The sequence below is a fragment of the Anopheles maculipalpis genome, chromosome 3RL, assembly GCF_943734695.1.
Source record: "Anopheles maculipalpis chromosome 3RL, idAnoMacuDA_375_x, whole genome shotgun sequence".
Taxonomy (NCBI): domain Eukaryota; kingdom Metazoa; phylum Arthropoda; class Insecta; order Diptera; family Culicidae; genus Anopheles; species Anopheles maculipalpis.
This window is the reverse complement of record NC_064872.1, coordinates 87622265-87646572: the sequence shown is the minus strand read 5'-3', so window position 1 is coordinate 87646572 and position 24308 is coordinate 87622265. Positions and strand designations below refer to the sequence as shown.

At 45.7% G+C, this 24308-nt stretch overlaps 7 protein-coding genes across 8 annotated transcripts in view; 4 read left to right on the top strand and 3 right to left on the bottom strand.

Annotated features, from left to right (window-relative positions):
• LOC126563235 (ubiquitin-conjugating enzyme E2 variant 2) overlaps window positions 1–17923 on the top strand; it is a 55990-nt gene extending 38067 nt beyond the window's left edge. Inside the window, exons 1-5 of one of the 2 annotated variants that reach the window (XM_050219863.1) lie at window positions 15303–15433; window positions 16768–16937; window positions 17278–17420; window positions 17495–17620; window positions 17745–17923. In XM_050219863.1, coding sequence (XP_050075820.1) covers window positions 16916–16937; window positions 17278–17420; window positions 17495–17620; window positions 17745–17885 — 432 coding nt within the window. In that variant the 5' untranslated portion in view covers window positions 15303–15433; window positions 16768–16915 and the 3' untranslated portion in view covers window positions 17886–17923. Of the gene's footprint in view, window positions 1–15302; window positions 15434–16767; window positions 16938–17277; window positions 17421–17494; window positions 17621–17744 lie in introns of those variants that run through there. The other variant, XM_050219864.1, reaches the window with a different exon arrangement.
• Window positions 227–2944, top strand: LOC126561642 (probable ATP-dependent RNA helicase Dbp73D). The gene is made up of 4 exons (XM_050217914.1): window positions 227–249; window positions 317–2033; window positions 2108–2281; window positions 2357–2944. Exons 1-4 carry the CDS (start codon window positions 227–229, stop codon window positions 2942–2944), a joined length of 2502 nt encoding a protein of 833 aa, XP_050073871.1.
• LOC126562465 (uncharacterized) overlaps window positions 3668–24308 on the top strand; it is a 136980-nt gene continuing 116339 nt past the window's right edge. Inside the window, exons 1-2 of the mRNA XM_050218978.1 lie at window positions 3668–4760; window positions 4844–4935. Of these exons, the coding sequence (XP_050074935.1) occupies window positions 3713–4760; window positions 4844–4935 (1140 nt within the window). The 5' untranslated portion in view covers window positions 3668–3712. The remainder of the gene's footprint in view (window positions 4761–4843; window positions 4936–24308) is intronic.
• Window positions 6816–10649, bottom strand: LOC126563524 (probable RNA helicase armi). Its single transcript, XM_050220170.1, has 3 exons — window positions 10457–10649; window positions 10134–10384; window positions 6816–10046 (listed from the first exon to the last, which is right to left on the bottom strand). Exons 1-3 carry the CDS (start codon window positions 10647–10649, stop codon window positions 6816–6818), a joined length of 3675 nt encoding a protein of 1224 aa, XP_050076127.1.
• LOC126563433 (uncharacterized) lies at window positions 10836–12484 on the bottom strand. The gene is made up of 2 exons (XM_050220078.1): window positions 12408–12484; window positions 10836–11036 (listed from the first exon to the last, which is right to left on the bottom strand). The coding sequence occupies exons 1-2, from the start codon at window positions 12441–12443 to the stop codon at window positions 10836–10838; spliced, it is 237 nt and encodes a 78-aa protein (XP_050076035.1). The 5' UTR covers window positions 12444–12484.
• LOC126561774 (protein arginine N-methyltransferase 7) lies at window positions 12997–15069 on the top strand. Its single transcript, XM_050218089.1, has one exon. It carries the CDS (start codon window positions 12997–12999, stop codon window positions 15061–15063), a length of 2067 nt encoding a protein of 688 aa, XP_050074046.1. The 3' UTR covers window positions 15064–15069.
• Window positions 21410–23571, bottom strand: LOC126562676 (cytochrome c1, heme protein, mitochondrial). The gene is made up of 4 exons (XM_050219238.1): window positions 23361–23571; window positions 22467–22514; window positions 21823–22398; window positions 21410–21752 (listed from the first exon to the last, which is right to left on the bottom strand). Exons 1-4 carry the CDS (start codon window positions 23430–23432, stop codon window positions 21525–21527), a joined length of 924 nt encoding a protein of 307 aa, XP_050075195.1. The 5' UTR covers window positions 23433–23571; the 3' UTR covers window positions 21410–21524.

The following is a 24308-nucleotide window of genomic DNA, read 5'->3' as shown; positions in this document are numbered from 1 at the left end:
AAGGGACTGAGCTTTTCACGGACTGCCTTAACCTCACTTTCAGCACACGTCACAAATGACTGAATTACACCACACTTCACATTACACCACTGTCGACTGTCGAAGCTGTCACTTTTTCGGTTTACACCACAGCAATCCGCTGATGTAAACAAACGCACGTGTATTTGGTTGGATTCGCGTAGAGCTCGTACGTGAATCGGGTTTAGTAGTACCAGCACAAGTTGCAATGGAGCTTTTCGCCGTAAACAGGTATTTTTCTTTTAGTAATTTCGTTCTTCGAGGTTTTTTGGCACTTTCAACTCTTTTTTGCGCACAGATACGATACGACCAAACTCAACGCGGATGACGAGAGAGCGCAAGAGGAAATTATTCTGCAGAAACTTCAGGCACGCAAGGAAAAGAAGGCACGATTGTCAGCGTCCCAAACTAGACTATCACCAGAAAACCAGGTACAGCAAATTCAACCGCCCGAAGGGTTAGTAAACGATGAAGGTGCAAAACTGGAAACAGAACAGGAAGAAAAGCTCGAACCAGAACTACCACAGACGGAAGTGGCCGGTAAGCAGCATGAGACACCTGTTAAGGATGATAAAGAACACCATAAACAGTCCATCGTCGATAGCGGTGATAAGCAGATGGGCGACTTCATTGTGCTGGGTGGTGATAAACTGCACCGATTGAAACAAACGGACGAAGTGCTTCCACCCTGGCTGTCGCATCCCACCATCATCGTGCGCGAGCTTTCCTCCAAAGGACCTTCGATAAAGAAGCAACCGTATCTGGACGATGCGATAAAAAGCAACTTGAAACGCATGGGTTACAAACGGCTGTTTCCGGTGCAGGAAAAAGTTATTCCCTGGATACTGGAAGCGCACGGCAAACCGGCACCTTTCTGGCCCCGTGATGTGTGCATTTCATCGCCAACCGGTAGTGGTAAAACGCTCGCCTTTGCTGTGCCTGTTGTGCAGCTGCTAATGCATCGTGTTGCTCCCGCCGTGCGTGCACTGGTCATTCTTCCTGTTCAGGAGTTGGCGGAACAAGTATTTCAGGTGTTTCGAAAAATGTGTGAAGGCACCACCATTAGCCCGGTGGTGCTTTCGCGTGGCATACCGCTTGAAGCGGAACAAAAGAAGCTAGTCAAATACTGCAATGGAGCGTACGTGTCGAAGGTGGACATCGTGGTCACTACAGCGGGTCGGCTGATCGAACATTTGCATTCCACCAAAGGGTTTACGCTGCGTCACCTTCGATTTTTGATCGTGGACGAGGCGGACAAGGTGATGAACCAGATACAGAACGATTGGCTGTACCATCTAAACAAACACGTCAAACAGGAATCGGATGAATATTTGTTAGGACGCAGCAGCGAGCTACTGTCGCAGGCTGAGCTGTTTGATCGGCCTCGGCAACCGCACAAGCTTCTATTCTCGGCCACCTTCAAGCGGGACGCCGAGAAATTGAAAACGCTCAAGCTGTTCCATCCGAAGCTGTTTACGGCTGTAATGGATCCACAGGAGCGAACGATTATGGCACAACACACCGCAGCACAACAACAGCAAGAACCTCGGCGTGGCAAATTTGCCGGCCAGTACACGACACCGCTCGAGCTGAAGGAATTTGTCTGCCTGACGGATCAACGCAACAAACCACTGACCCTTTACGGGCTGATACGCGAGAATGGATATCGAAAGTTTTTGGTGTTTACCAACGGTATCAGCAGCTCGCATCGGCTTTCGTTCGTATTGCAGCGACTGTTCGGGACGGAAATGGTGATCGAGGAATGGTCGTCTTCGCTCTCTCCGGCCACAAGACGGAACGTGCTTAGCCGGTTCAGCATGGGCAAGGTGAATGGAATCATCTGTACGGATGCATTGGCCCGTGGTATTGATATCGAAAGCATCGAGGTGGTCATTTCGTACGATATGCCTAACCACGTGGACAAGTACATCCACCGTATTGGTCGTACGGCGCGCGCTGGCTACAGTGGAACGGCCATCACCTTGGTGACGGAGGATGAAAGGAAAAAGTTTAAGGTAAATGATTGTTAAACTTTATAACTCATAGAAAGATAATTTAAAATTTATTTAACGCATTTTTATATGTGCAGTCAATTTTGAAAGAGGCAGACAAAAAGGAGCTTGAAGCGATCGAGGTCAGTCCATCGACGGAGGAACAGTATGCTGCCCAGTATGCTAGTGCGCTCAACGATTTACGTGAAGCCCTTGCACTGGAAACGGAAGTGATCAATAAATTACGCAACGGAGTAACTATTGGCAATATGGTAAGTAAAAAAAAGATTCGCTTAGGTGATACGCTTGTCTAATTAAACTAACCTTCTTCGATACTTCTTCTTCAGACGCGAGTCAATCTACTCACCAAGCTGAAGGATCAGGTCGATATTACCTACTCAACGGAAATCATAAAATCGCTGAAATTGCTACCGAAAAGTTGGACAAATGAAGCAATAGAATTAAAAGCTCAAGCAGGCAGAAAGCGCAAAGAAGAAGCACCAGCAGCTGGGGAAGACGTTGTAAATGCCAAACGTGCTAAAGTGAATGATGAAAGTGGAAAGATGGTAAATGGAAACGCTAAGAAACTAAGCGGCGAAAAGCGCAAATTAACCAATGGTAATGATAGTACTGCCGAGACTCCCATAACCGAACCACCTGTAAGCGGTGATAGGAAGAACACGACGAAAGCTAACAAAAAACGTAAGGGAAGGAAGCGTAAATCGGCATCTTCCGGTATGTTGGCGGCGGCAGTTAAATTGTTGCCAAATGGTACATCTACAAAAGGTTCAGAAAAGAAAGGAGAATCGAAAAAGCTGAAGCGCGTGCGAATTAAACGAAAACTGCATAGCGATGGAAAGGTGACGAAGAATCGTTGGAGACGCAATGGAGCTCAAACAGAAACAGTTCAACATAAAGTTGCTGCCGATGAGTGATTGGGTATGAATTAAGAGTATTTACTTTAGGAAATAATAAAGTTTATTGATGTTCTACATCTACTTTTATCGCCTAAATGCTGTCGGGTCCGAGAATTGTCCGAACTACGCCAAACAAATAACGAAAATTTTAAATTCTTCGCAACATCGAGTACTGGGATAGCCCTCATAAACGCTGTCATCGATTTTCACGCCCAGGGAAAAAAGTCATACTATACGCACACCCGCCTTTGCATTCGCAGCAGCAAAAGTCGTAGTTTTGCGACGAACACAATCGCAGAGCGAGCTGCAAAAACATGACACCGTTCCGTGTTTGTTTATAATCGATTCACACACCACACCAAGCGGGGATGAAGCCTTCACCGAGTTGGCACGCATAAAAGTGCTGTTTTTTTGTGAATTCCCTTTTGTTCAACCTACCCCACGGCGAGCTGACGAATAATATTATCCTAGTTAGTAAGAGTAAACGGATGTGCTAAAAACGGGCAGAAGAATTTGCCTTCGTTGTGCTGCTGGAATCTGCACCTGTCTCTCGTGTGTGGTATTGGTGATGGTTCCCAATTGTGGCGAATTTTGGCAATGTCATTCGAAGGTTTCCTGTTGTAGATGAGGTGTTCTCCTTATTTGGTGCTTCTGGTGATAGCGTATGTGCAAAGTGCGATCCCACCTCACACTTCTACCAGCTCACCATCGTAACGGGTGTAATCGTAGTTGGCCGGATTTCCGCGTGTGTGTGCTTGCGTGTGTGCGCTACCATCATCCGTGGTGATGGGTGACGAGCTGGACATGAATTTTGGGGGTTTGCGGGACAAGAATGAGATCATCCGAAAGTACGTAGATAATCTAAACCGTCTGCGGCATCTGGCGGCTCGACGCGGCCAAATCAGTGAGAGCGAGTTCAACAACTACCTGATCCGGCACTACTTCCACAACAACAACATCATCAACTACATCTTCGACAAGCACACAAGCCGCACCCTGCTGAAGACGGTGATTGAGCGGAAGAAAAAGATTATTAACTTTATCTTTCTGCTGGTAACGCTGTTTGTCGTGTTCTCGTACAAGCATGAGGTGTCGACGATCGTGCTGCGCAATATTCAAAGCTTCATATATCCGGGAATGCGCTTCTGGCGGAAGGCGACCGTACCGATCATTGCGTCATATCCGGCGCTCACCGAGTACTACGACGAAAGCTGTCTGCTGACCAATCCGTACTTTCAGGTAGAAAATCTCAACTGTGATCCGTGCGCGGACGTGGCGAACGTGCTCGATTTCACCGCCGTGCACGAACCGCGCTCGTCGCTGGCCGCTTCGACCGCTGTCAATTATCCGTACATTTTCAAAACACAAAAAGAGCTGGTCGACATCGGTAGTTTGCAAGCGCTGGTCGAACAGCACCGGTCAGTCTTTACCAAGGATGCGTACCGGGTACAATCGACAGACGATGCCATCCACAATCTGGACGATCTGTTTCGGGTGTTTGCAAACGTTAGCGGAACCACCGGTGGTAGTGGTGCCCGTGGCACAAATGCACCCGAAAGTCATAACGTTTGGCGTTGCAACCGGATGGAACCGGCACGGTTGCTGCGTAGGTTGTTTCCCCGGCCTAATCGACTACCAGCGACGGGCGTTAGTTTGGAACGGTACCTGCTAATCGATACACCTCAGGCACCGCTGTACAGTGTGCCCGATGCGGAGTGTGCCAACATGTTCGTGATCCAGGGTAGCGGTAGCCGAACCTTTATGTTACGACCTACGCAGGAATGTAGACATCGCTGCCGAACACTTTCTGTGCGGTTGCCACCTTACTATGGATGTAAGTGTTCACCACACCAACACAACAACGATGTTCTTTTGCCATCCGGGAAAAAAACACTTCTTTATCTTTTCGATTTCCAGTGATCTACAACTGGTGGTACTGGAGGCCAGTATCATTACCAGAATTCACCGCAAAAACCCCATCGATTAGCTATGTAGGCAGTTACTGTTGAGTAAAGCGACATCTCACCACCACCAACCAAATGACAATTCGGCGGGGACCGTTGGCCGAACAGCTTTCCTCCGCCTTTGCTGAAATGCAATGTGTGTATAGAGAGTTGGAGTTGGAGCATTTATTTATCTTTTCTGATTCGTCCGGCCTGTTATTACTCAACACCAGTGATCGTGTTTTTAGAACTAGGAAGGAACGGAGAAGAAAACCGAGTAAACAGAGGAGTAGAAAACCGAGTAATTATCATAGCTTGCTTTGCAATGTAAAACACAGGAAAACAATGGACATACCGTTACGTACGATATGCGCATACAGATATTATAGAGAGAGTAACGATGGTTAGTTTGATCGTTTAAGTTATCTTTCCCGCAACACGTGTGTACCTTGTTTCGAGCCAAAAAGAAGAGAAAAAGTAGTTGGAAAAGTCCCAAAACACTAACATAGTGAGCACGTATAACGCGATGTCCACAATGCGCCAGTCAAGTATATGAATGTGTATATAGAATGTATGTATAATTAAAGATGTAGTAGCAGTACTAAACAAACACACTTATCTAAAAGCACGCGCATATAGTGTTTTTGGGAACGGTAAAACAAGCGTTCGCATGTTTAAAACAATTAGCGATTAGAGCTAAAGAACGTGTTGGATTGTTTCAAACCTTCGGACAATTGTTTTACCTGCTCACAAAACACTGTAATCTGTAATACTGTAACAAAAAATGGCACAAACGCGAAAATGCGATCGTTCAATTTAGTAGCAGCACGGCGTACTAACAAACAATATAGACAGTTTGGAAGGGTGTGCTTCAACAAAGCCTACTACACCCACAACGCGTTGCATTGCCATGTGATCTGCATCGTTATGATATTTGTTTGGTAAACGTGATCTTCAAGGAGGGGGTTCTAAACCAAAACAAAAAAAAAGATGAGATTTTGTAGACTCTACTGGTCCCAAAGCGAGAGACTGTATAAAAAACAAATTATATTATATAATTTTGAATTATTTAGACTAAAAATGAATGTACGTACGTGCTGTTTATGTATTTATTATAAAGGGGCCGGTCCAACTTTGGTTTTACTAAAATTTACACTCCTCCACTCTCCGAGGAAAGTAACAAAAAAGGATCTGATTTAGGTATCGACCTGAAAGTTAAAATGAGATTTAACATATACCCTACAGGCTTGCTAAAAACTGGTTATAACCAAAAAGATCGTAATGCTAAATTTGGCGACATAGAAAGGATACGAATTAAGCTTGTTTTTTTTCCCCCTGATAAACCATATGCAATCAAACAAAGCAATTCAAAAATGGCCATATGAAATTGTTCCCCCCCTTTTCCGTTTCATTTTGGAAAACGATTAAATATACTGACAACCAAAAATCAAATGTATATTACAAGGTGTGAATAGCCAAAAAAGAGGAAACGAAAAAATTGTGTGATAATGCGCCAGTTTTGAGTGAAAAACCGATGAAGAGAAATAACGCTTATCAAAATGTGTATTCACAAAACAGTGGGTTGGTTTTATTTGATCAATTTACACAAAACACGCCTGGAAGTAATTAACATCTCAAAAGAGCCATGTCTTATAGAAGTTGTTTTCAGGGCCACCAGGAATGAGGAGAATCTGAGGCGCAATTATTATGGATTTATGGAAAGGGAACCTCACTACAGACGGCAACAGTAACGCAAAGAGATGAAAGGCGGAAGATAGGTTAAATCTAGCTATTAAAAAAGGTATTCAGCAAAGAACCAAAAAAAAACAGTAACTAAAAAAGTGTAGAATAAAAATACCAACTTAATTAAATTTCAACTTATTCCACCGCACCAGGTGTGTTTAATGCATGTCCTTCCCGTACAATTGGCAATTTCCACTTTTTAATCAATACTGCTCAGACTCCTCATCATCATCGTCGTGCTGACGCTGCAAAACTGTATGCTCTTCCCCTTCTCCCCGGATGTTCTGTTGCCGGAGTTTCGCCTTCTCAGCATCGATCGATCGCGTCAAAAAGGCCGCCGGAAGCGTACAACCACAGTACGTACCATCGTCCACCGCACGCTGCAACAAACTTCCCCAAATGTTATCCGTCGCCAGCAGGTGCGGATTACCCACCACAATCAGCACAACCTTCGCTCGTGAAATGGCCACATTAATGCGCTTCGGTGCCGCTAGAAATCCAAGCTTCGTGCTAGCATCGCGTGCGAGAAAAGCCGAGGACGATCGTACCGCCGACAGGATGATTACTTTACGCTCCTGCCCCTGGAACTCTTCCACCGAACCAATCTTAGGCGATTCGAGTGATGCCGCATCGAATATGCGTCTGATGCTACGCACTTGCATCAAGTACGGTGTAATGATGCCGATGTCGTCCGGTACGCAACGTCCACCCCGGTACAACCGTTCTACGATCTTGTGCACCATGCAAGCTTCGGCCGGATTGAACCACGACGGACTTTCGGGCGACTGTTTATTCGTCCCGTTGATGCCACAGAAAAAGAACCCATTACGGGCAGTTTTTTCGTCTGCTGCTGGTTGCAGTTGCAAAATATCACGAACGGCATCGATCAGTTCAATCTCCTTTTCGGTCACGACGGGTTGGTATGGTTTGAGTGAACTGCCATAGAATAAATCATTGTACAGTGATAGAACGGACGGGATCGAACGATAGTTAATGCGCAACATCGTCACCAGCCGTGGATCGTAACCGGCCGTATCGTCGTCGGAAAATCGCTGCCGATCGACGGTGTACAACCGTCGGCTGAGCAACCGTTCCAGCAGTGACATGTTGAAGTTCCATTCCTCACTCTCGGCGAAGTGAACGGAATGGCCGAGCTGCTTCGGATCACCTACCAGCACGACCGACCCTACCGATCGACTAACCTGACAAATTGGTACCAACGTGTTCGGTTCCATCGCCTGTCCAGCCTCATCGATGATGACATGCGTGAAGTGGTTCGCATTGAAGTTCATCAACATCAGCGAACCGACACCCAGACAAGTGCTGATCGTTATCCGGTGCCGGCCAATGTGTTTAGCCTGGAATTTCATGCGCAGTCCCGACTCCGTTACAAGCACATCGCCGAACGTGCTACGTTCGTCCGCCACATCGACGGTGGCACAGTATTGGGCGAGATGTTCCGGTATCGATTCCCGCTCGACCTGGCTCATGGCAACGAGTCGTATAAAATCGCCCGGCTGTAGTATGCCACCACGTGCCAACCGTTCCGTAATGAGGTAGGCAGCACTGTTGGACGGGGTAACAACCATCACCCGAGAACTCGGCACATTCGCTACTAGCTGATGTATCAGTTCAATAACGGTGACCGTTTTACCCGTTCCCGGTGGTCCGAAGATGATGTGCGGCATGGGACGTGCCTCACCCCGTAGTACGTTCACGACGGCTTGCTTCTGGTAGCGATTAAGTGCAACATTATACCAAGGTAATACACGTTTTACCATTTTACCTTCGACTGTTTTCTCGTCCAGTATCATATCGTTGGTGGACGCGTTAAGGCGCACACTAAGCAGCGGTTCCCGTAGCTCCAATCGCTCCGGAAACAGATACTGAAATCCAAACGTTCGTTGGATGCGCTTGATGGCGTGGTGCTGCTTGCGGAATATGGAACGCCCGAAGGTAAACTGTATCGCGTAACTTTCGCCATTGTACCGTGCGTGAAACGTTTGGTCAAACTTGAGCAGCACACGGCTGTGCAGCACTCGGTGTATGATGCCCTGATAGATGGTCGTATCCTTCGTCCATGGGGCAGTGGCACATACGGTGTCGCCCACCATAATAGAGGGTCGCGCTTCAGCAATGTTCGTCACTTCCAGCGCAAGAAAGCTATCCTCGGTGGTAAAATGTGCCCGCTCGATGTCATGCTTGCGGAACTCGATCTGCAACGCTATTTCCTCAAGATAGATGAAATTTTTCATCAGCCTACTATAGTTCAAGGGAGACAGCGGTTCGTTCAAACAGTACGGAGGTCGTTCGAGGACGTTTTTCACCTCGGACCGACTCGGCGTCGTTAGCAGGATGTCGTACAACTCCGACGGCACATTGTACGAGGGTAGTGGGTTAGCGATAAAGTTTGAACGATTGCCAAAGCAACGCCCGGACACTACACTGCCCGGTGCACGTCTCATGTTAAGCAGGGCAAGCTGCCTCTTGCAGTACGAATTGCTTCCGCCCCATAGCTTTTTTGCGTCGCCCGTCGAATCGCCTACCGTGATGCGAAAAATGCGCCCAATGCGAAATGTACCGAGCCCTTGATTGAAGATCCATACGCAAGATTCTTCGTTCCGACCGAATATATCTCGGCCCGATATCTCAAACTCGTATTCGACCGTCTCACCCGGATACACGTATATTTGTGTGTGTACGAGTGGATTCTTAAGACGCACCTGAGGCATCTCACCTTTCGGGGCGAGCATTTTTATTATCTTGTGCGGCTTGTCCGATTCGTTCTTTATCTTCACGTTCTGGATCGTCCGATCTTCACCATGCTTGAGCGTGACATCGAAATCACCGGTAATACATATACCGTGCTTATCCTGCCACAAGGTACTCGGTCGATTCGGTCGATCGGTTTCGAATGGTCGCTGAGTATGTTCATTTTCCAACGTTTTTATGATCGCTGAGGCGAGCAGCTTGATGCTGATGCAACGCATTCGTACGTGCACGTTTTCGACGGCTTTAAACTCCACCCGGTCACCCGTTTTCGGTCGATAGTCGGTCAGTATGGTCCTCTGATAGATAACCGTACTGTTAGTGGTAGTGGTACGAATCTCGCCACCCTCCGGCTCACTCGAAGCGATTGTACCGATGTCGGCAATGATGCGGGCCGGTTCTATGCCCACCACTTCCAACACTTCGCCCTTTAAGTCCACAAACGTGCCGTCTATCTGTACGACACAATCCAGCGTAACATAGTCTCCCATTGCGGGGACGAACGACATGCGGGTTTTGTCAATGTTAACACTAATCGGATCTCCGGCGTCAGTTTCCACTATCAGAATGTCGTTCTCACTGCCGATCACGGTGCCCGGTTCACGGCGCCTATTGGTCTTGTAGTATGTGGTCGCGTTCGTGCTGCTTGAATCCAATGGTTGATTCTAAAAAAACAATAAAACGAAGTATAATTTCCAGTTCCAAAGAACCCATCGCTAGTTGTGTCCTTGCTAAGACAACCTGCATCTTACCCAGTCTTCCTCTTCTGCTGCTGCTATGTCACCAGCACCGCTGCTCCATTGGTTGCCTAGTATGGATATTATTTTCACCACCTTCGTCGACGTTTCTCCCGACAGTGGGTCCGTTTTACGATTGGCCAGGAACTGAAGTTTTGTGTTTTCCTCCACATGTGCACCCGCATCGGTGTTTTTCAGCAAAGTTTTCGGCACGAAATAGATGCCATCGATGATGACGTAGTCTGCCCTCACCTCCGTAATTGTTCCTGGTCAAACCGAATGAAGATAACATTTAGCGAACCTCCTGATGTATATAAGCTTACAGCTTAGCTTTTTACCGGTCGTTTGGAAACAATCCGTCGGTTCAACAGTTTGCTTGGCAATCTGCTCCTGCTTCTTATTAGTATCATTTTCTTCCTCCTCTTGCAGCTTTTCCTCGTACAGGCGTATTTTTTCTTCTAGCGATAGCTTTTGATTTGTTGGTGACTTTTCTAACGCTTTACGTATAACCCACGCCGTAAGACGAAACATGTTTAATTCCTGCCTTGTGCCGTTTTCGAGTTTGAAAATAAAGTTAAAACTAATTTTAAGAATATTTTACAGAAAAAACAAGACACAACTTTGAAACTTCTTTAAAAATCAACCTAAAAAAAGAAAAAATTAAAAAGCTACTAGGCACGCTAGGCGCACGGTCACATTTGTACGAACAGACGCTATTCAGTTTTGGCCCAGAATCTTTTCGATTGAATCGTACTGCCAGTCGGTTTCTTTCACGTAATTTAGCTCCTTGCGCAAACTCTGCAGACGGTTGGCATGGTTTTCGAGCTGCAGATTATTTTCGCACATGTCCACAAAGATGTAGAACGTCACACCGATGATACCATCCTTGGATGGTGCCAGTTGCTGCTCTACCTTAGACTGTACGGATGTATTCGGGGAAAAGGTTTAGAAAGCAAAACAAAAACGTTAAAAAGGATAATCCGAGAGCGTATGTTTTTCGTTGCAAATGTTTGATATCTATATACTTGCACGAACATTTTTTTCCGGAGCGTTCAGGATAAAAATATGTGAGCTTTCGAGGTATCTTACCTTGGTAGCTTATTTTTATGGAGCTGAAAGATGTTTTCATTATTGAACTATGTGTGCCTTCTTTAAAGGCACATTAACGGAAAGTAGCGTACATTGGTGAGGTTTTTTTGGTCATTGGTAATTTGGTAATCGTAAAATCATTTGATCATCGTAAGAAAATAGTGCCGGAATAGCAAAGCAAAACCAACTTACCGCAACACGCTTCAGCAGCATTGCGTTTTCATTGCGCAGTGCCATAACGAGTTCATCGTTACGTCTCAGCATGCTAACCTCTAGCTTGAGCTCCTTTACATAGTCTACCGTTCCCTTGAGTATAGTTCCCTTATTCACGCGTCCATCTTTACCGTTCAGCTCACTGCTGGATCCTTCCATGTTTTTCGGCAACAGTGTACCCAGTTCCTTGATTTTATCATTAATGTTGAAACGACGACGTCGCTCAACTTAAGTGCAAGAAAAGATAAGTAAGTGGTAGCCGAGGGGTCTCGATAGTTGGCACATGATCGGGGAAAAAAATCAACGATGACCCGTTATCGAACTACCCTAACCGTTACTTCACAAACCGTTCAAATACAAGCGCGATAGCCTCCGCCTTACTCGTTACTTTACCGAACTTATCATCCAGAGCAAATCATAATGCAAAATGGATATGTTCTTCATTCTTACCAATACCGCCTTCACCGTTTTCATACAAACCGTGCACACTTCTCCGGATAGCTTTTCTTCCACGATGTCTCTCGACCACTCGTTACCAACCAGGCACTTGAATGATCAACTGATCCGTTCGCAAAGGTTGCCCATCGTTCCCTACAACTGCTACTGCACACCGGGAGGCAGGCGTTTCTAGCACGATAAAACGATACGAATGAGCAACATCAGCACTTTTTATAACCTCAACACCACCGCGACGCAGTCATGAACGAAACATCGGAAATGGTTTATATGACAGGAGCGCAGGGGGGGGGGGGGGATCATGTTTCAACGGCGGGCAACGATGGTTGGATGATTAGTGCATGATGATGATCGATGATCCTGATCCTATACAACCATATCTAATTTTAATCTTTGTATCCTTGTACCACTGCGGAATATATCTGGCCAACAATGTTCGTGCAAATATCATTCATCAACTTGTTGTTTGATGAACATCATTTAGAAAGGAATCCTTAGCTACCAGAGCCCATGAGGTTGTTGGCTACTTACGATGGCTTCTTTAGATGCAAGATCGCTGCTAGACATAGTTTGGGTGGAATTACATCCAGTTGTTTTTGTACAGCTTTTTTCTTTCTAGCAAGTATTCAACTTCCTGGATTCCGCTTATCGGTGCGTTACACACTGTCTTTCAGCGTTGTTTTTACCATTCCGACACTAAACCGTTTGCTTGCGGACAATAACTTAGCTTATTGATAGATGCGGAAAGTTTCTGTAACTCTAATTATCAGTTGTTTTACTCTAGGATAACCCGCAATAGTAAGCGAAAGAAAATAAGCACCTCTGTTTGCGATTGCCAATTTGGTAATCAAATGCAGGATGTCATCTGTTGAGCAGTCATTTTTCAACGCCAGTTTTGACAGAACTTATAAAGCTTCGGTTGGAGCACCCTGTAGCAAGGTCACCTTTCGGCTTGTCTGTAGTTATCGTGCGGGTAAACCTGTAAGCACCGTGAATTATCACGTGTAATTGCGTTGGTTGTGTGTGTGTGTAGCATGTAAACAAGTCGTGTTGCGGGTTTAGAAAACGTTTAGCGGTTTCAGGTGAAGTAGCTTTGTTCGTTCGAATTACCTTACTACAAATGGATGATAACTTCCTGGGCAGTGCATCCGACGATGGTGGATTCGATTTACGGCAGGAGATAGCGCGCAGTGCATTTGCCGACATGTGCCACGATTGGGAACGCAATCAGAAGTATGACCAGGCACTACGTCGAACGATAGCCCGTTTGCATGCCACCGGGCAGCAAGCACACGTGCTGGACATCGGTACCGGTAGTGGGTTGCTCTCGATGATGGCTGTCCGTGCCGGTGCCGACAGTGTGGTCGCATGCGAAGCATTCCGTCCGATGGCTGAATGTGCAGAGAAGATTATCGAAGCGAATGGTATGAAGGATCGTATACGCTTGGTAAAGAAACGCTCCACTCAGTTGTCGGTCGGCTCGGGACAAGATATGGAACGGCGAGCTAACGTGCTGGTGACGGAACTGTTCGATACTGAGCTGATTGGTGAGGGAGCACTTGGGACCTACCGACATGCCTTACAACATCTGCTGACGGATGACGTACTGACGATACCGCACCAAGCGACCGTATACGCGCAGGTGGTCGAGTGTCCGCTAGTGCTTAGTTGGCAACAGCTAAAGACACTCTCGAATGCTGATGGTGATATTTTGCTGCGTGTTCCACCGGAAGTGGCGAGTTGCCGCGGTTCCAGCGCTGTCTTCGATATCCAACTAAGCCAGCTACCGGTGGGCAGTTTTAACCCGCTTACAGATCCCGTACCAGTGTTCGAGTTTTGCTGGAACAAACACGAGAAGCTGGTAAACAGACGACGAGAGCAAAGCGTTTGTCAAGCACGTACATCTGGTTTCCCGCAGGCCGTTTTTATGTGGTGGGATTTGACGATGGACAACGAAGGCGAGGTGCTGTTAAGCTGTGCACCGTATTGGGCTCACCCGGACCACGGTACACTGAAAAAGCAAAGAAAAGCTGTAACACGCAAGCAGCGCATACCCGAAGGGAACATCATTCCGTGGCGGGATCACTGGATGCAGGCCGTCTACTTTCTACCACCGATCAAGATTCCCCTCGAACGTGGCCAACAGTTTGTGCTGCAGTCGTACCACGACGAATATTCGCTATGGTTCGGGTTAGAGGAACAATCGTCAAGTTTGCTCGAACCTCCCCACTGTGACTGCGGATGGCACATTGCGCAGTCACGATCACGAATCGGACAGCTCAATGATAGTTTGCGCAACAAGCGTTACTTGAACTACTTTGAGCGAGTGTTTTCTAGCGATTCCGTCGTATTGGTGCTTAGCGAGGGTTCACTGCTTGGCCTAGCGGCTGCCAGGATGGGTGTAAAGACGGTGCTGCTGTACGAACCGAACGCAATATCACGCCGCTGTATGGAAGCGTTTGTGGAACATAACAGTGTGCCGAATGTGCAGTTCCTTTCGTCGGCAGATGCACTAGAACCCGACCAAGCTGCGACCGTAACGCACGTATTTGCTGAACCACATTTTCCTTCCGCAATTCTGCCCTGGGACAACCTACACTATGGAGATTTGTTGAAAAATCTACGCCCGATGCTTCCGACCACCGTCACTGTGATTCCATCGGCCGGTACGCTTTACGCACTGCCGGTGGAATTTTTAGATTTGCAAAAAATCAACGCCCCACTTGGTACCTGCGAAGGATTCGATCTTTCGCTGATGGATGGAATGATCGAACAACACTCCACGTACGCAGATTCACCGATCGAAGCACAACCATTGTGGGAATATCCGTCCTATCCGTTGGCCGGGGCGGTACGTTTGCTCGAGCTGGATCTCGTATCGGACTTTGAGCAATCGAAGCTTCAAAGAGGGGAAATGCGTGTGTCAGAACCGGAACGATTGAACGGAATCGCGATATGGATCGATTGGCATCTGGATGGAAGCCATAGTCCAAAAACTACCATATCGAGTGGACCGCTTTTACCGGTCGAGGAGGCTTCTGATGAACCGACGCGATGGAATGCAAATTGGCGGCAGGGGGTACATTTGCTGCGGAAGCTACCGAACCGAAAGGGAACCATTCCTTGGACTGTGAAGTTCAATCCCGTTTTAAATAATGTATACTTTCAGTTTCATTATGAGGATTAATAAATGTGATCAAATTCGTATTTGGTGTTTTACTATTCTTAACTTATTTTAGGAGAAAAAAACATAACTAGAATCTGTACCTGTGCCAACAAATCGACGTCTTCATAACGGTTAAATTAAACAGCTAAACGTCTCTACATTTGCTTGAACAATGTAAACATACGGACTATTTTCTTGAATGCTGTCTCACCGCGAATAATCAATTTGCTTGATCTTGCCTATGTGTGTGTGTGGGTTGTCCCTTTGCCGACACCAATACCACAGTGACCCATTCGCTACATTTCAATTTTCTGGCTGGTCTGCGGCTAACTTCGTTTCGCTATCAAAATTGGTCTTCGAATTCTCGTACATACTGCGCGAGCCAAGAAAAGTAAGCAAAAAGAATTAAAACCCTTTCCCTCTTACAATATACGCTAAGCTGTTCTGCGGCAGCATAAGACCCCCAGTGCGTTGGGATAAACGGGTTCTTAGGAGTTGCCGATTCTCCTTTAGCCGTACACGGTATTCGGGGAGAGTAGCAGAAGCAGCAGCAGCAGTAGTGTGTTTAGCCCACGAAGTTTCCAGGTGACCATCGTGGTGGACCAACGTGGAAGGGGGAAAAGGGTCGATATATCGGTATTGCCGGAACACGAGTTGCCAACAAGCCAAGCGGCGCTAGAAGAAAGCCGCACGCAAGCGAGCTCGATGTGTTGAGGCGACGAAGAAAAGGGGGCGGGGGTGTTTTTAAGGGTTTGTGCATTTTGCGAAGTTTTTGGATCTCGCCACCAACCATCCGATTTGCGAGGGCTCGGTTGGCTCACCTTACGTATCCTATCAAAGTAGTCGACGAACAGTGTGAGGTTTGCGATGAAGACAGTTTTCAAAACATCCGCGGACTACCTATCCCACGAGTGTACGTCGTAGGAAAATCGTTCCTTTTTGCGAGCAATAATTGCGGTATGGTTCAGCCAAACCGGGACCCAAATTTGGTAGTGAAAAATGATGAATCCACAAAGTCGGTAGTTTCGGGGATATCATCATGTGGCAAGAAGATTAGGAAGGAAAACGTAACGCAGCAAAGGCGTGCGACTCCTTTGCTGCTGTGGAGTGCGTGCGCTGTTCCACTGTACCGTGAATGACGTTTCCGTTTTTTTTATGCGATGCTCACTCACTTTTCGTCCTGTCTAGTGGACCATGCTACTTTCTTCAGCAATTCGTGTTGCGGAAAACGCAGCTCGGTGATCGTCATATTGCATGGTTCGACGATGATGCGCTCCCAATTCTAATTAGAAATCACGTAAAAATTGATCAATTCGTACAAATACATTCATACACGGCACGCAAGTCCACACAAATATTGTGGTGTTGCTCCGTTGTGCTGGTCGCTATCGCGAGAAGCAAAAAGGAAATCGACTTTTATACTATTTTATGGCGAGAAAGTCAAGACACCGGGTGTATTTTTGCTTGTAAAGAATGCTACCAACAAGCAAGCCGTTACCATGCATTATTGTACACTATTTACACTCATGATCATGGCTATTACGGTGCATAGAATTATGCAAGAATAATAGATACTGGGCATGAGATTATTGTTTGAAGTCAGGGCAAAACTCGTTTATTATTTATGCGATATTTTAACTAGTTGATAGCTAATCTTTTTCCTTTATTTACTTTTCATATACTTTAAAATCTGCAACCGGCTAATGCGTACGGTGATCACAACAGCGTGTGGCACAATCGCTTAGGACGCGCAGGAACTGATCCGTCTGGAACCAGCGGTCCGCTTCGTCGTAACGTAACTCACACAACCCGAAAAACGAGAGAATCTGGACGATTGTGAGCCCCCTAACCCTAAACCCACACATACTCGAGGATGGCTTCGTCGACAGGTGTTGGTAAGTAGCATAAACTCGTACAGTCAGAAGATCATTATACACAATTTTCAAAGTTTGCTTCGATCGTGTACAGAATTTCTCCGTGTGAAGTAGACGGCACACGTTCGGTTATCCATTACAACTTAGTAGGCCACTCCGTGCCTTATTAAATTATACCGTCCTTATTTTTATCTACGCGGGTGTGTATGCGCACAACAATTGGCGACGCGAGTGTGTGGCGTACATGACATAAAAATCAATTTGAGTACACTCATACTTTGACCACGATTATATTTAATCTTTTAAAGCGATTTAACTATAGGCTGTACTTTTTTTGGTACTTTTCATCTTTTCCACACAGTCGTTCCAAGAAACTTTCGCCTTCTTGAAGAACTCGAAGCAGGACAGAAGGGTGTAGGGGACGGTACCATATCCTGGGGTCTCGAGAACGACGATGACATGACCCTTACCCACTGGACCGGTATGATCATTGGTCCTCCTAGGGTAAGTGTAGCTTCTGCTGGTTAAGCGTACATCCTGTTTCGCACTTTTCCTTAGTTATGTTTTACATCCAACAGACTCCATATGAAAATAGAATGTACTCACTTAAAGTTGAGTGTGGCGAGCGCTATCCGGACGAGCCACCAACGCTGAAATTTCTATCAAAAATCAACATTAACTGCATCAACAGTCAGAACGGTGTGGTAAGTAACGATGACCCAGCTTTTCAGCATTTCATGCATGTTTGGTTGGTGATAATCTTATTTAATAATGTCTGTACTTTCTTCTTCTCTTTTTCGCGCCGTGCATGGTTGCTGGTGCTTGCAGGTCGATCACAGGATGGTTCCGGTGCTGAGCAGATGGAACCGTGATTACACGATTAAGACAATTTTACAAGAAATACGTAGGATTATGACGCTAAAGGAAAACCTAAAGTTAACACAACCTCCGGAGGGTAGTTGCTTCTAGTGCTCTTAATTGAACTATAAAAGCGAAAAAAAGAAGGGAAATCGAGCGAGCAACTCGAGCAGATATAAATGAGGAGAGCGCCAGGAAAGCGAGGCAAAATTCAGAAAAAAAACTAAGCAAGTGGAAAGTTTTTGCAGTGGAAGGTAATAAAGAGGAAGCAGCAGATGCAGGCTGAATGAAGTAAGACACACACACACAAACACACGCAGTAAGTTATATAAATCTACCAAGTAATGATGATGATGATGATGCGGGCAGAGATGTCAATGCGCTACTAAATCGCTAAACAAAAACTTATAAGCAAACCCAATCATAAGTAGGCGGTGTTGCTTGGGAGATACTAAACATACACACACACACACACACACACACACACACACACACTCACACACACACACACACACACACACACACACACAAACACGAGAAAGAAAATTATCTGTACGCACGCTGTAACCGGTGCCGTAGCAGCAAACAGCAAATGGGGAGAAGATTCACTAAACCTTTCAAAAAACACATCTCCGTACTGAGCAAACCTAAAAACAAACCCGGAAGTAATTTGTTCAACCTGAGCGACCAGCGTTCCTCTACTAGAGTTGCAAACCAAAACGATTGCTTGGATGGGAAATTTAAACTCCTTTTTTTCCTCATACCCGTTATTACCCGTCGTTTGAGGATCAACTGCTAATGTTACTTGAAACTGAAGTCAGCAAAGTGTCGGGCGGTTATTAAAACCACCAAACCTTGGGGGGCGGACGGTGCACAAGAATATAGTCTTTCGATCAACAGAAGAACCAAGCAGCTCGTAGAATTCTGCTAATTATTGGACTCGCGGAGTCCAAATGCCTAGACGCGGATGGAGACTCATTTGCACTAAAAAATTAAAAAATGTAGCTGGCCGATAATTAATTTGTGCACAGAATGGCTCGATTGAGTTGACAAGCTTCCATCTTTCTGCGTTGTTAAATTTGGGATAACATATTGATAATGTGTGTTTTGGTTGTAGTCATGTTTTGCTCTTATCAAGCATAATTTCTTTTCCTTTGGACATTCTGGGTCATTCGGCAGAATTTTCGTTAATGTGAATCTGTTTGTGCTTCTTCAGAGTGAAGGACCGCGTGCGTATGAAACGGTAAATGAGTTTCGAAAAGCATTGTAAAATACGAGATCGTTTCAAATAGGACTAAAACAAAGGAAAGCAAAACAATTGATTTAGAGTGAAAGAAAAGATAATTCTCCCCCGACGATACGCGACCGACGGACGACTTTATATTATTGCCAGCTTTATATTACTTGTATTATGACTATTGGAAAGTAACATACAATAATCATAGCAAAATAAAATGTCCTTAACCGTGTAAAAATGGTTTTGCTGTGAAGAATAATGCTTTTGAAACGATTAAAAAATATAATAAATCTCCATAGAAGAACAATTTTGCGATCTTTACCTTTTGTTGATCTTTATCTTCACCATGGTAACGGTGCAACGACCCTATCGAGAAGTTAAAGTGTAGAGTGCATGTAGATGGAATAACTAATGACGTTCCTTAGATATCTATCTGAAGGTCAAAATGAAAGGTCCTAAAATTTGTCAGCAAAATGGCCCATAATTGAAGGAGATAGTAAACTCACGCCAAAGGCCTATTTTGCACTAATCATCTACCTACATTTAACATACAGCTACAGAGAAGGAACAAAGGAGTATTCCTAACTCAAGGTGACACAAGAGACACTGTATTTGAAAGACTTCACAAAACAAAAAAAATATATATCCTTACAGTCCGTAATATTGTACTAAAACAACACTAAATAGGACATTAGCTTAATTGCTTAATCAGCTTGAATTGATATAAACTTATTTCTGAACATTGCCCATGTAAAATCCGCCGCAAATGGGCTTCACCAACCAACCTTGAGCTTGCGAAGAATCGGGATGAAATTGTTAATGTCGCGAAAAATAGTCAATTTTTCTTTCCCATTCCTTCTTTTTTATTTTCTGATGGTCCTATACATATGTCTCGAGAAATTTTAAGGGTCAACTGTTGAGAAGATAATTAACCGACTGCAGTAAAGTCACGCATTGTAGTTTTCTTTTAGTTAGTTACCCAACTATTATGTATAACGCGAACGCTTTAACAGAGAGACAAAGTGAGGGAGCGAGAGAATAAAAGGAGAAAGGATGTGTAGTGTACCCCCGTCGCAAGCGCATAGCCGTGGCGAAAGAGAAAAATGTGATGTAAACCGAAATTAGTGAAGGGTAAATAAAATTATCTTAGCTTCAAGTATGGGGTAATTGCATTTTATGTTCCGACTACATGTGATCTACATACATTGCAGATCCAAAATTCGAGTGCTAACATCCGTCCCTCAATTATCCTTGCTTTGCCGAACGGGGTTGAACGTTAAAAATGCGATCTCTTATCTGAAGATGGCGGAAATTCACTACCGCTTTCCACTCTTGAATGAACTTTTAAGTGTCAGTAGGTCCCTCTTAAAAGCATTTGAAATAATTAGTTTTACCAAAAAATGATGAGACCATCATAGTTCATTTATGCTATCCTTTAAATCTCATCAGACATTTTTCGAGTTTGTAGTGCCAAACCATTAATCTAAGTCTTGACTGTGTTTAAACGTCGGGGAGACATTACATCATGGCAGAGAGAAAACACGACAAACATTGCTCAAATTAAATTAACAACGTACGGTATTATGATTTATTTCGTTTTTCTGTTTTTTGCTAATCATACTTTTCATCATCCGCCAAACCAGGAATCTTCAGACCTTCTTTGTTTCTTTTTTGTTAAATAGTTTCTTACCCAAAACAACCAACGGACACGTTTCTACTCGCTTCTTACACTTCCAATGGCAGTTTTTAATGTGTGCAGCCACTTGGTGGACACACTTTCGGACTAATCCCATACTCCCGTAAAGCCATTTTGCTGGTTTTAAACCCATGCCATTAACACCCCCCCCCCCCCCCCCCCCCCCCCGAAAAAAACGAACGATCATTTGGTGTTTGTCGGTAATTTCTTGTAGCATATCTCGGTTTGTGGTTATGTGTTTCGCTGCGTACAATGGTAATTGATCTATACATTGGGGGAAAAAGGAAAAGAAGGCAAAACAAATCTAACTAGAAATCGATGCAAGGATGCGCTGTGTCAGTTGAAAATGACCGTAAGATGAGGAGACAGCGAAAAGCAAACGAGCGTTTCTGTGTGGCAGCTGTGACCAATGGCAGACCGCTTATTTGTCCAGACAGCAATTGTTGCTGTGTGTTGCTTAACGAATATGGTTAGAGAGGACTGATTTTAATGTCCCTTACGAATATAAAAAGCAGAATTCACTCAAATCTCTGCTTTCGCTTGCCTCTCCCCCTTCATCCATCCTCACTTCGATTCCCACTGGTTTGCACTGTGTGATCCAATCCGCCGATGGGGAGTGCCAATGTTAATCTAAAAATGTCCCGGCCATTTCGTGTCCGTTTTGCTTCGTCCTATTTTTTAAACGGGATGTGCCAATAGGATGTGGTCTCAATTCCCGGTTCGGCGGTTGATGGCCAGTTTCCTCCACATCTCACATCTCACCTACACTGCTGCTGCTGTTGCTGTTGTTGCGGCTGGTTGGTTGCAAGCACAGCGCTTACTTGCTCTTTGGGTGGAAGGAAATCTTTCGCGTCTTGAGCGCGGCCCACTTGTGTCGCTTGATGTAGTAGGACAGTGCACCGAGGATCATGATAATGCCGACCGATTTGATGCCCATGCGTTTGCGCTCGTCGTGATAAGGTTCGGCGGCCCACACCAAGAACGTGGACACATCCTTGGCCAGCTGGCTAGCCGTCGGTGGCGTACCGTCGGAATATTCAGCGGCCTGAAGTGGGAGGAAAGCGTTATTTATTTTTTATTCGTGACCACTTCAGTGTTGCAGATAGGTTCCTTACCTCATTGTAAAGTGCTTGCGCCATCGAGATGGCACCACCGGGGAAGTATGGATTGTAATACTGACCCTCGCGTAGCACCACACCGGCCGGCGCATCACAGTAGCCGGTGAGCAGCGCGAACAGATAGTCCTCACCACCGTGGCGTGCCAGCGCAATGTAGCTTAGATCCGGCGGATAGGCACCGTTGTTGGCGGCACGGGCCGCTTCCTCGTTGGGGTATGGGCTCGGGAAGTAGTCGGACAGCTTACCGGGCCGCATGAAGTAGTTGCCGGCCTCATCCGGACCGTCGCGCACCTGAATCTCTTCCGCCTCGGCCTTTGCTTCCGCCTCGGTATGCGACACACCGACAAGATTGCGGTAGGCGATGAAGCGCATCGAGTGGCAAGCGGCACATACCTGCTTGTACACTTCATACCCACGGCGGACGGACGCATGGTCGAGCGAATCGAGCACACCTTTATGGTTCCATGGTAGTGCCGGCGGGTGCACTTCCGTACCGGATGCAGCCACCGATTGTTCGAGGGCGTAGAGCAGAGCTCCCGCACCGCCTACCAATATACCGGCCGCAGTAGCAACCTGGAAGAAAAACGAGTAAACATTGTTGACAGCTGGTAACAGATGGAAAAGCAACGTAACGTACGTACCTTCTGGTTTTTGGTCCAGGCGCCGCGGGTCGTGGAAAAATTTTGTACCTATAATTTAAATATTTAAAGCATTAATTACTAATTGTCGATTACTGGTCTGTCCTAATAACTGTCCTGTCTGTCTGAATAACAATGAAAAAATGTCACTACCATCCATTCGCATCTTTTGTAGAATTATATAATACGAGCGAAAAAGAAAAACAATCATGTTCTACACCCGTTCGTGACACCGTATGTCCCGCGTAGCCTCTCTTTTCGTTACGAAGGTTCGAATAAAATATGTTTGACCTGTAGAGTGCTGCAGTAACACCATCATCCGTGTGGTTTTATAAAAAATTCCCATGGCTTCTTGGATTGATCCACAAAGTTTCGGGATCTAGCAGCAGCACAGCACATAACATAACAGCCTCTCCATCCTTCCTTTCTCATGACTTTTCTTGCCAAAGACCATATTTTCTATCCCCCGTTGTGAGGAAAGTGTGTGTGCGAAATTCCACAATTTATGGCATTCGAAGCATTTGTAGTGCAGAAATGCATACTAGCAACCTTGCCCGATCCAGCGTTTCACACGGACCATTCAGTAAGTCCTGTGATTACACAACATTTTCTCACTATCGAGGTTCTCTGCACTACCGTACCCATCCCCTGTGCGCCGTGGATACGAGGGATGGGGTGCACACGACCACGAAGGGGTAGCAGGGATGTCATTTTGCATGGGTTCTCCACACAGCAACACGGGTTCGTACGGATTGGCACTTTTCATTGGAAGGACAGGAATTCCGTTGTCTCGATTCTGGACCACCATCACCACCACGACCACTACTGCTCTTTTCAGCACCCACAAACTAATAAACCCCCCCTTGTTCACACAAAGGACATCGCGTTTTTACCGACCTTCTGCAAGGTAGCGCCGCTTTTCGGGCTCAACAATCCGGATCCACAAATTCGTCCTACGAAAGCCGCCATGATTGGACTGCAACGGGGCAAAGTGAAAGATTTCTCGCCACACTCTGTTTCGGACACCGTCTCGTATTTCGCTGTTCGTTTTTGCCGTCTCGCTTCTTCACCTTTTTCACCTACCCCCGGTAACCCAGCGGAGCTCGTCAGCGGGTGCCTGCTTTTTTGACAGTTTACGGTCGATTTTTTCCTAGGTGGCTGACATTGATTCGGTTGCTGCGGTCGCGGGCGTTGACAGGTGAACTTGGATAAGAGGAAAGTTTTTGCCGGGAAAGCAATTATAGCCGCGAGAACGATGGCTAAATAATAAGAGCGATTCGTTTTTTTGCTGTTACTTCATCGGGAATTTAATTACAGCACGTTTCGTTTGCGGCTATAAATATTAGGAAGGAAAAGAAATTTGGGCAAACACAGTTTCATCGAGTTTTAGTGCCATCATCGATTTGAATTAATTTGACAGTTTGTGTTTTGTCGATTATGACAGCTTCTATATGTTTTGAGTAATAGTTACACCTCTCCATTCTATACTTCATAGAAGATCCTTAAGTGCAATCGGTTCTAGGTTTCCCCTAAAATTATTAAATTTTCAACTATTTGAAGCACAAACCACTGAGCTCAGCTTATGATCGTTTAACTACGGACCATTTCATGTAAGAAAATCGATGAAAAATTATTGAAAATACCGCTTTTCTATCCACATCAACAAACGGCACAACCTTTCGACTCGCGACCCTAAACAACACCGTACGCTCGTCGTCACATCGCCTCTTTTGGAGTCGGTATCTTGAGCCCCGTAGTCGTTTGTACCTCGAGCAACCTCCTTGCGCGGCTCACCCGTCGGCGCGGCCTTTTCTCGTATTACAGCGCTGTACGTCGTTTTTTTCA

Excerpts from the sequence above, each read along its gene's own strand:
- LOC126561642 (XM_050217914.1), top strand. The coding sequence starts at position 227 with ATGGAGCTTTTCGCCGTAAACAG. Across the intron at positions 250-316 it reads GAGCTTTTCGCCGTAAACAG|ATACGATACGACCAAACTCA; the intron begins GTATTTTTCTTT and ends TTTTGCGCACAG. Across the intron at positions 2,282-2,356 it reads GAGTAACTATTGGCAATATG|ACGCGAGTCAATCTACTCAC; the intron begins GTAAGTAAAAAA and ends CTTCTTCTTCAG.
- LOC126563524 (XM_050220170.1), bottom strand. The coding sequence starts at position 10,649 with ATGTTTCGTCTTACGGCGTGGGTTATACGTAAAGCGTTAGAAAAGTCA. Across the intron at positions 10,385-10,456 it reads GGATTGTTTCCAAACGACCG|GAACAATTACGGAGGTGAGG; the intron begins GTAAAAAGCTAA and ends CGGTTTGACCAG. Across the intron at positions 10,047-10,133 it reads CAGCAGAAGAGGAAGACTGG|AATCAACCATTGGATTCAAG; the intron begins GTAAGATGCAGG and ends TTGTTTTTTTAG.
- LOC126563433 (XM_050220078.1), bottom strand. The coding sequence starts at position 12,443 with ATGTCTAGCAGCGATCTTGCATCTAAAGAAGCCATC. Across the intron at positions 11,037-12,407 it reads TTGCATCTAAAGAAGCCATC|TCTAAGGTAGAGCAGCAACT; the intron begins GTAAGTAGCCAA and ends ACATCCGTACAG.
- LOC126561774 (XM_050218089.1), top strand. The coding sequence starts at position 12,997 with ATGGATGATAACTTCCTGGGCAGTGCATCCGACGATGGTGGATTCGAT.
- LOC126562676 (XM_050219238.1), bottom strand. The coding sequence starts at position 23,432 with ATGGCGGCTTTCGTAGGACGAATTTGTGGATCCGGATTGTTGAGCCCG. Across the intron at positions 22,399-22,466 it reads CCTGGACCAAAAACCAGAAG|GTTGCTACTGCGGCCGGTAT; the intron begins GTACGTACGTTA and ends TTTTTCTTCCAG. Across the intron at positions 21,753-21,822 it reads CGCAAGCACTTTACAATGAG|GCCGCTGAATATTCCGACGG; the intron begins GTAAGGAACCTA and ends CTCCCACTTCAG.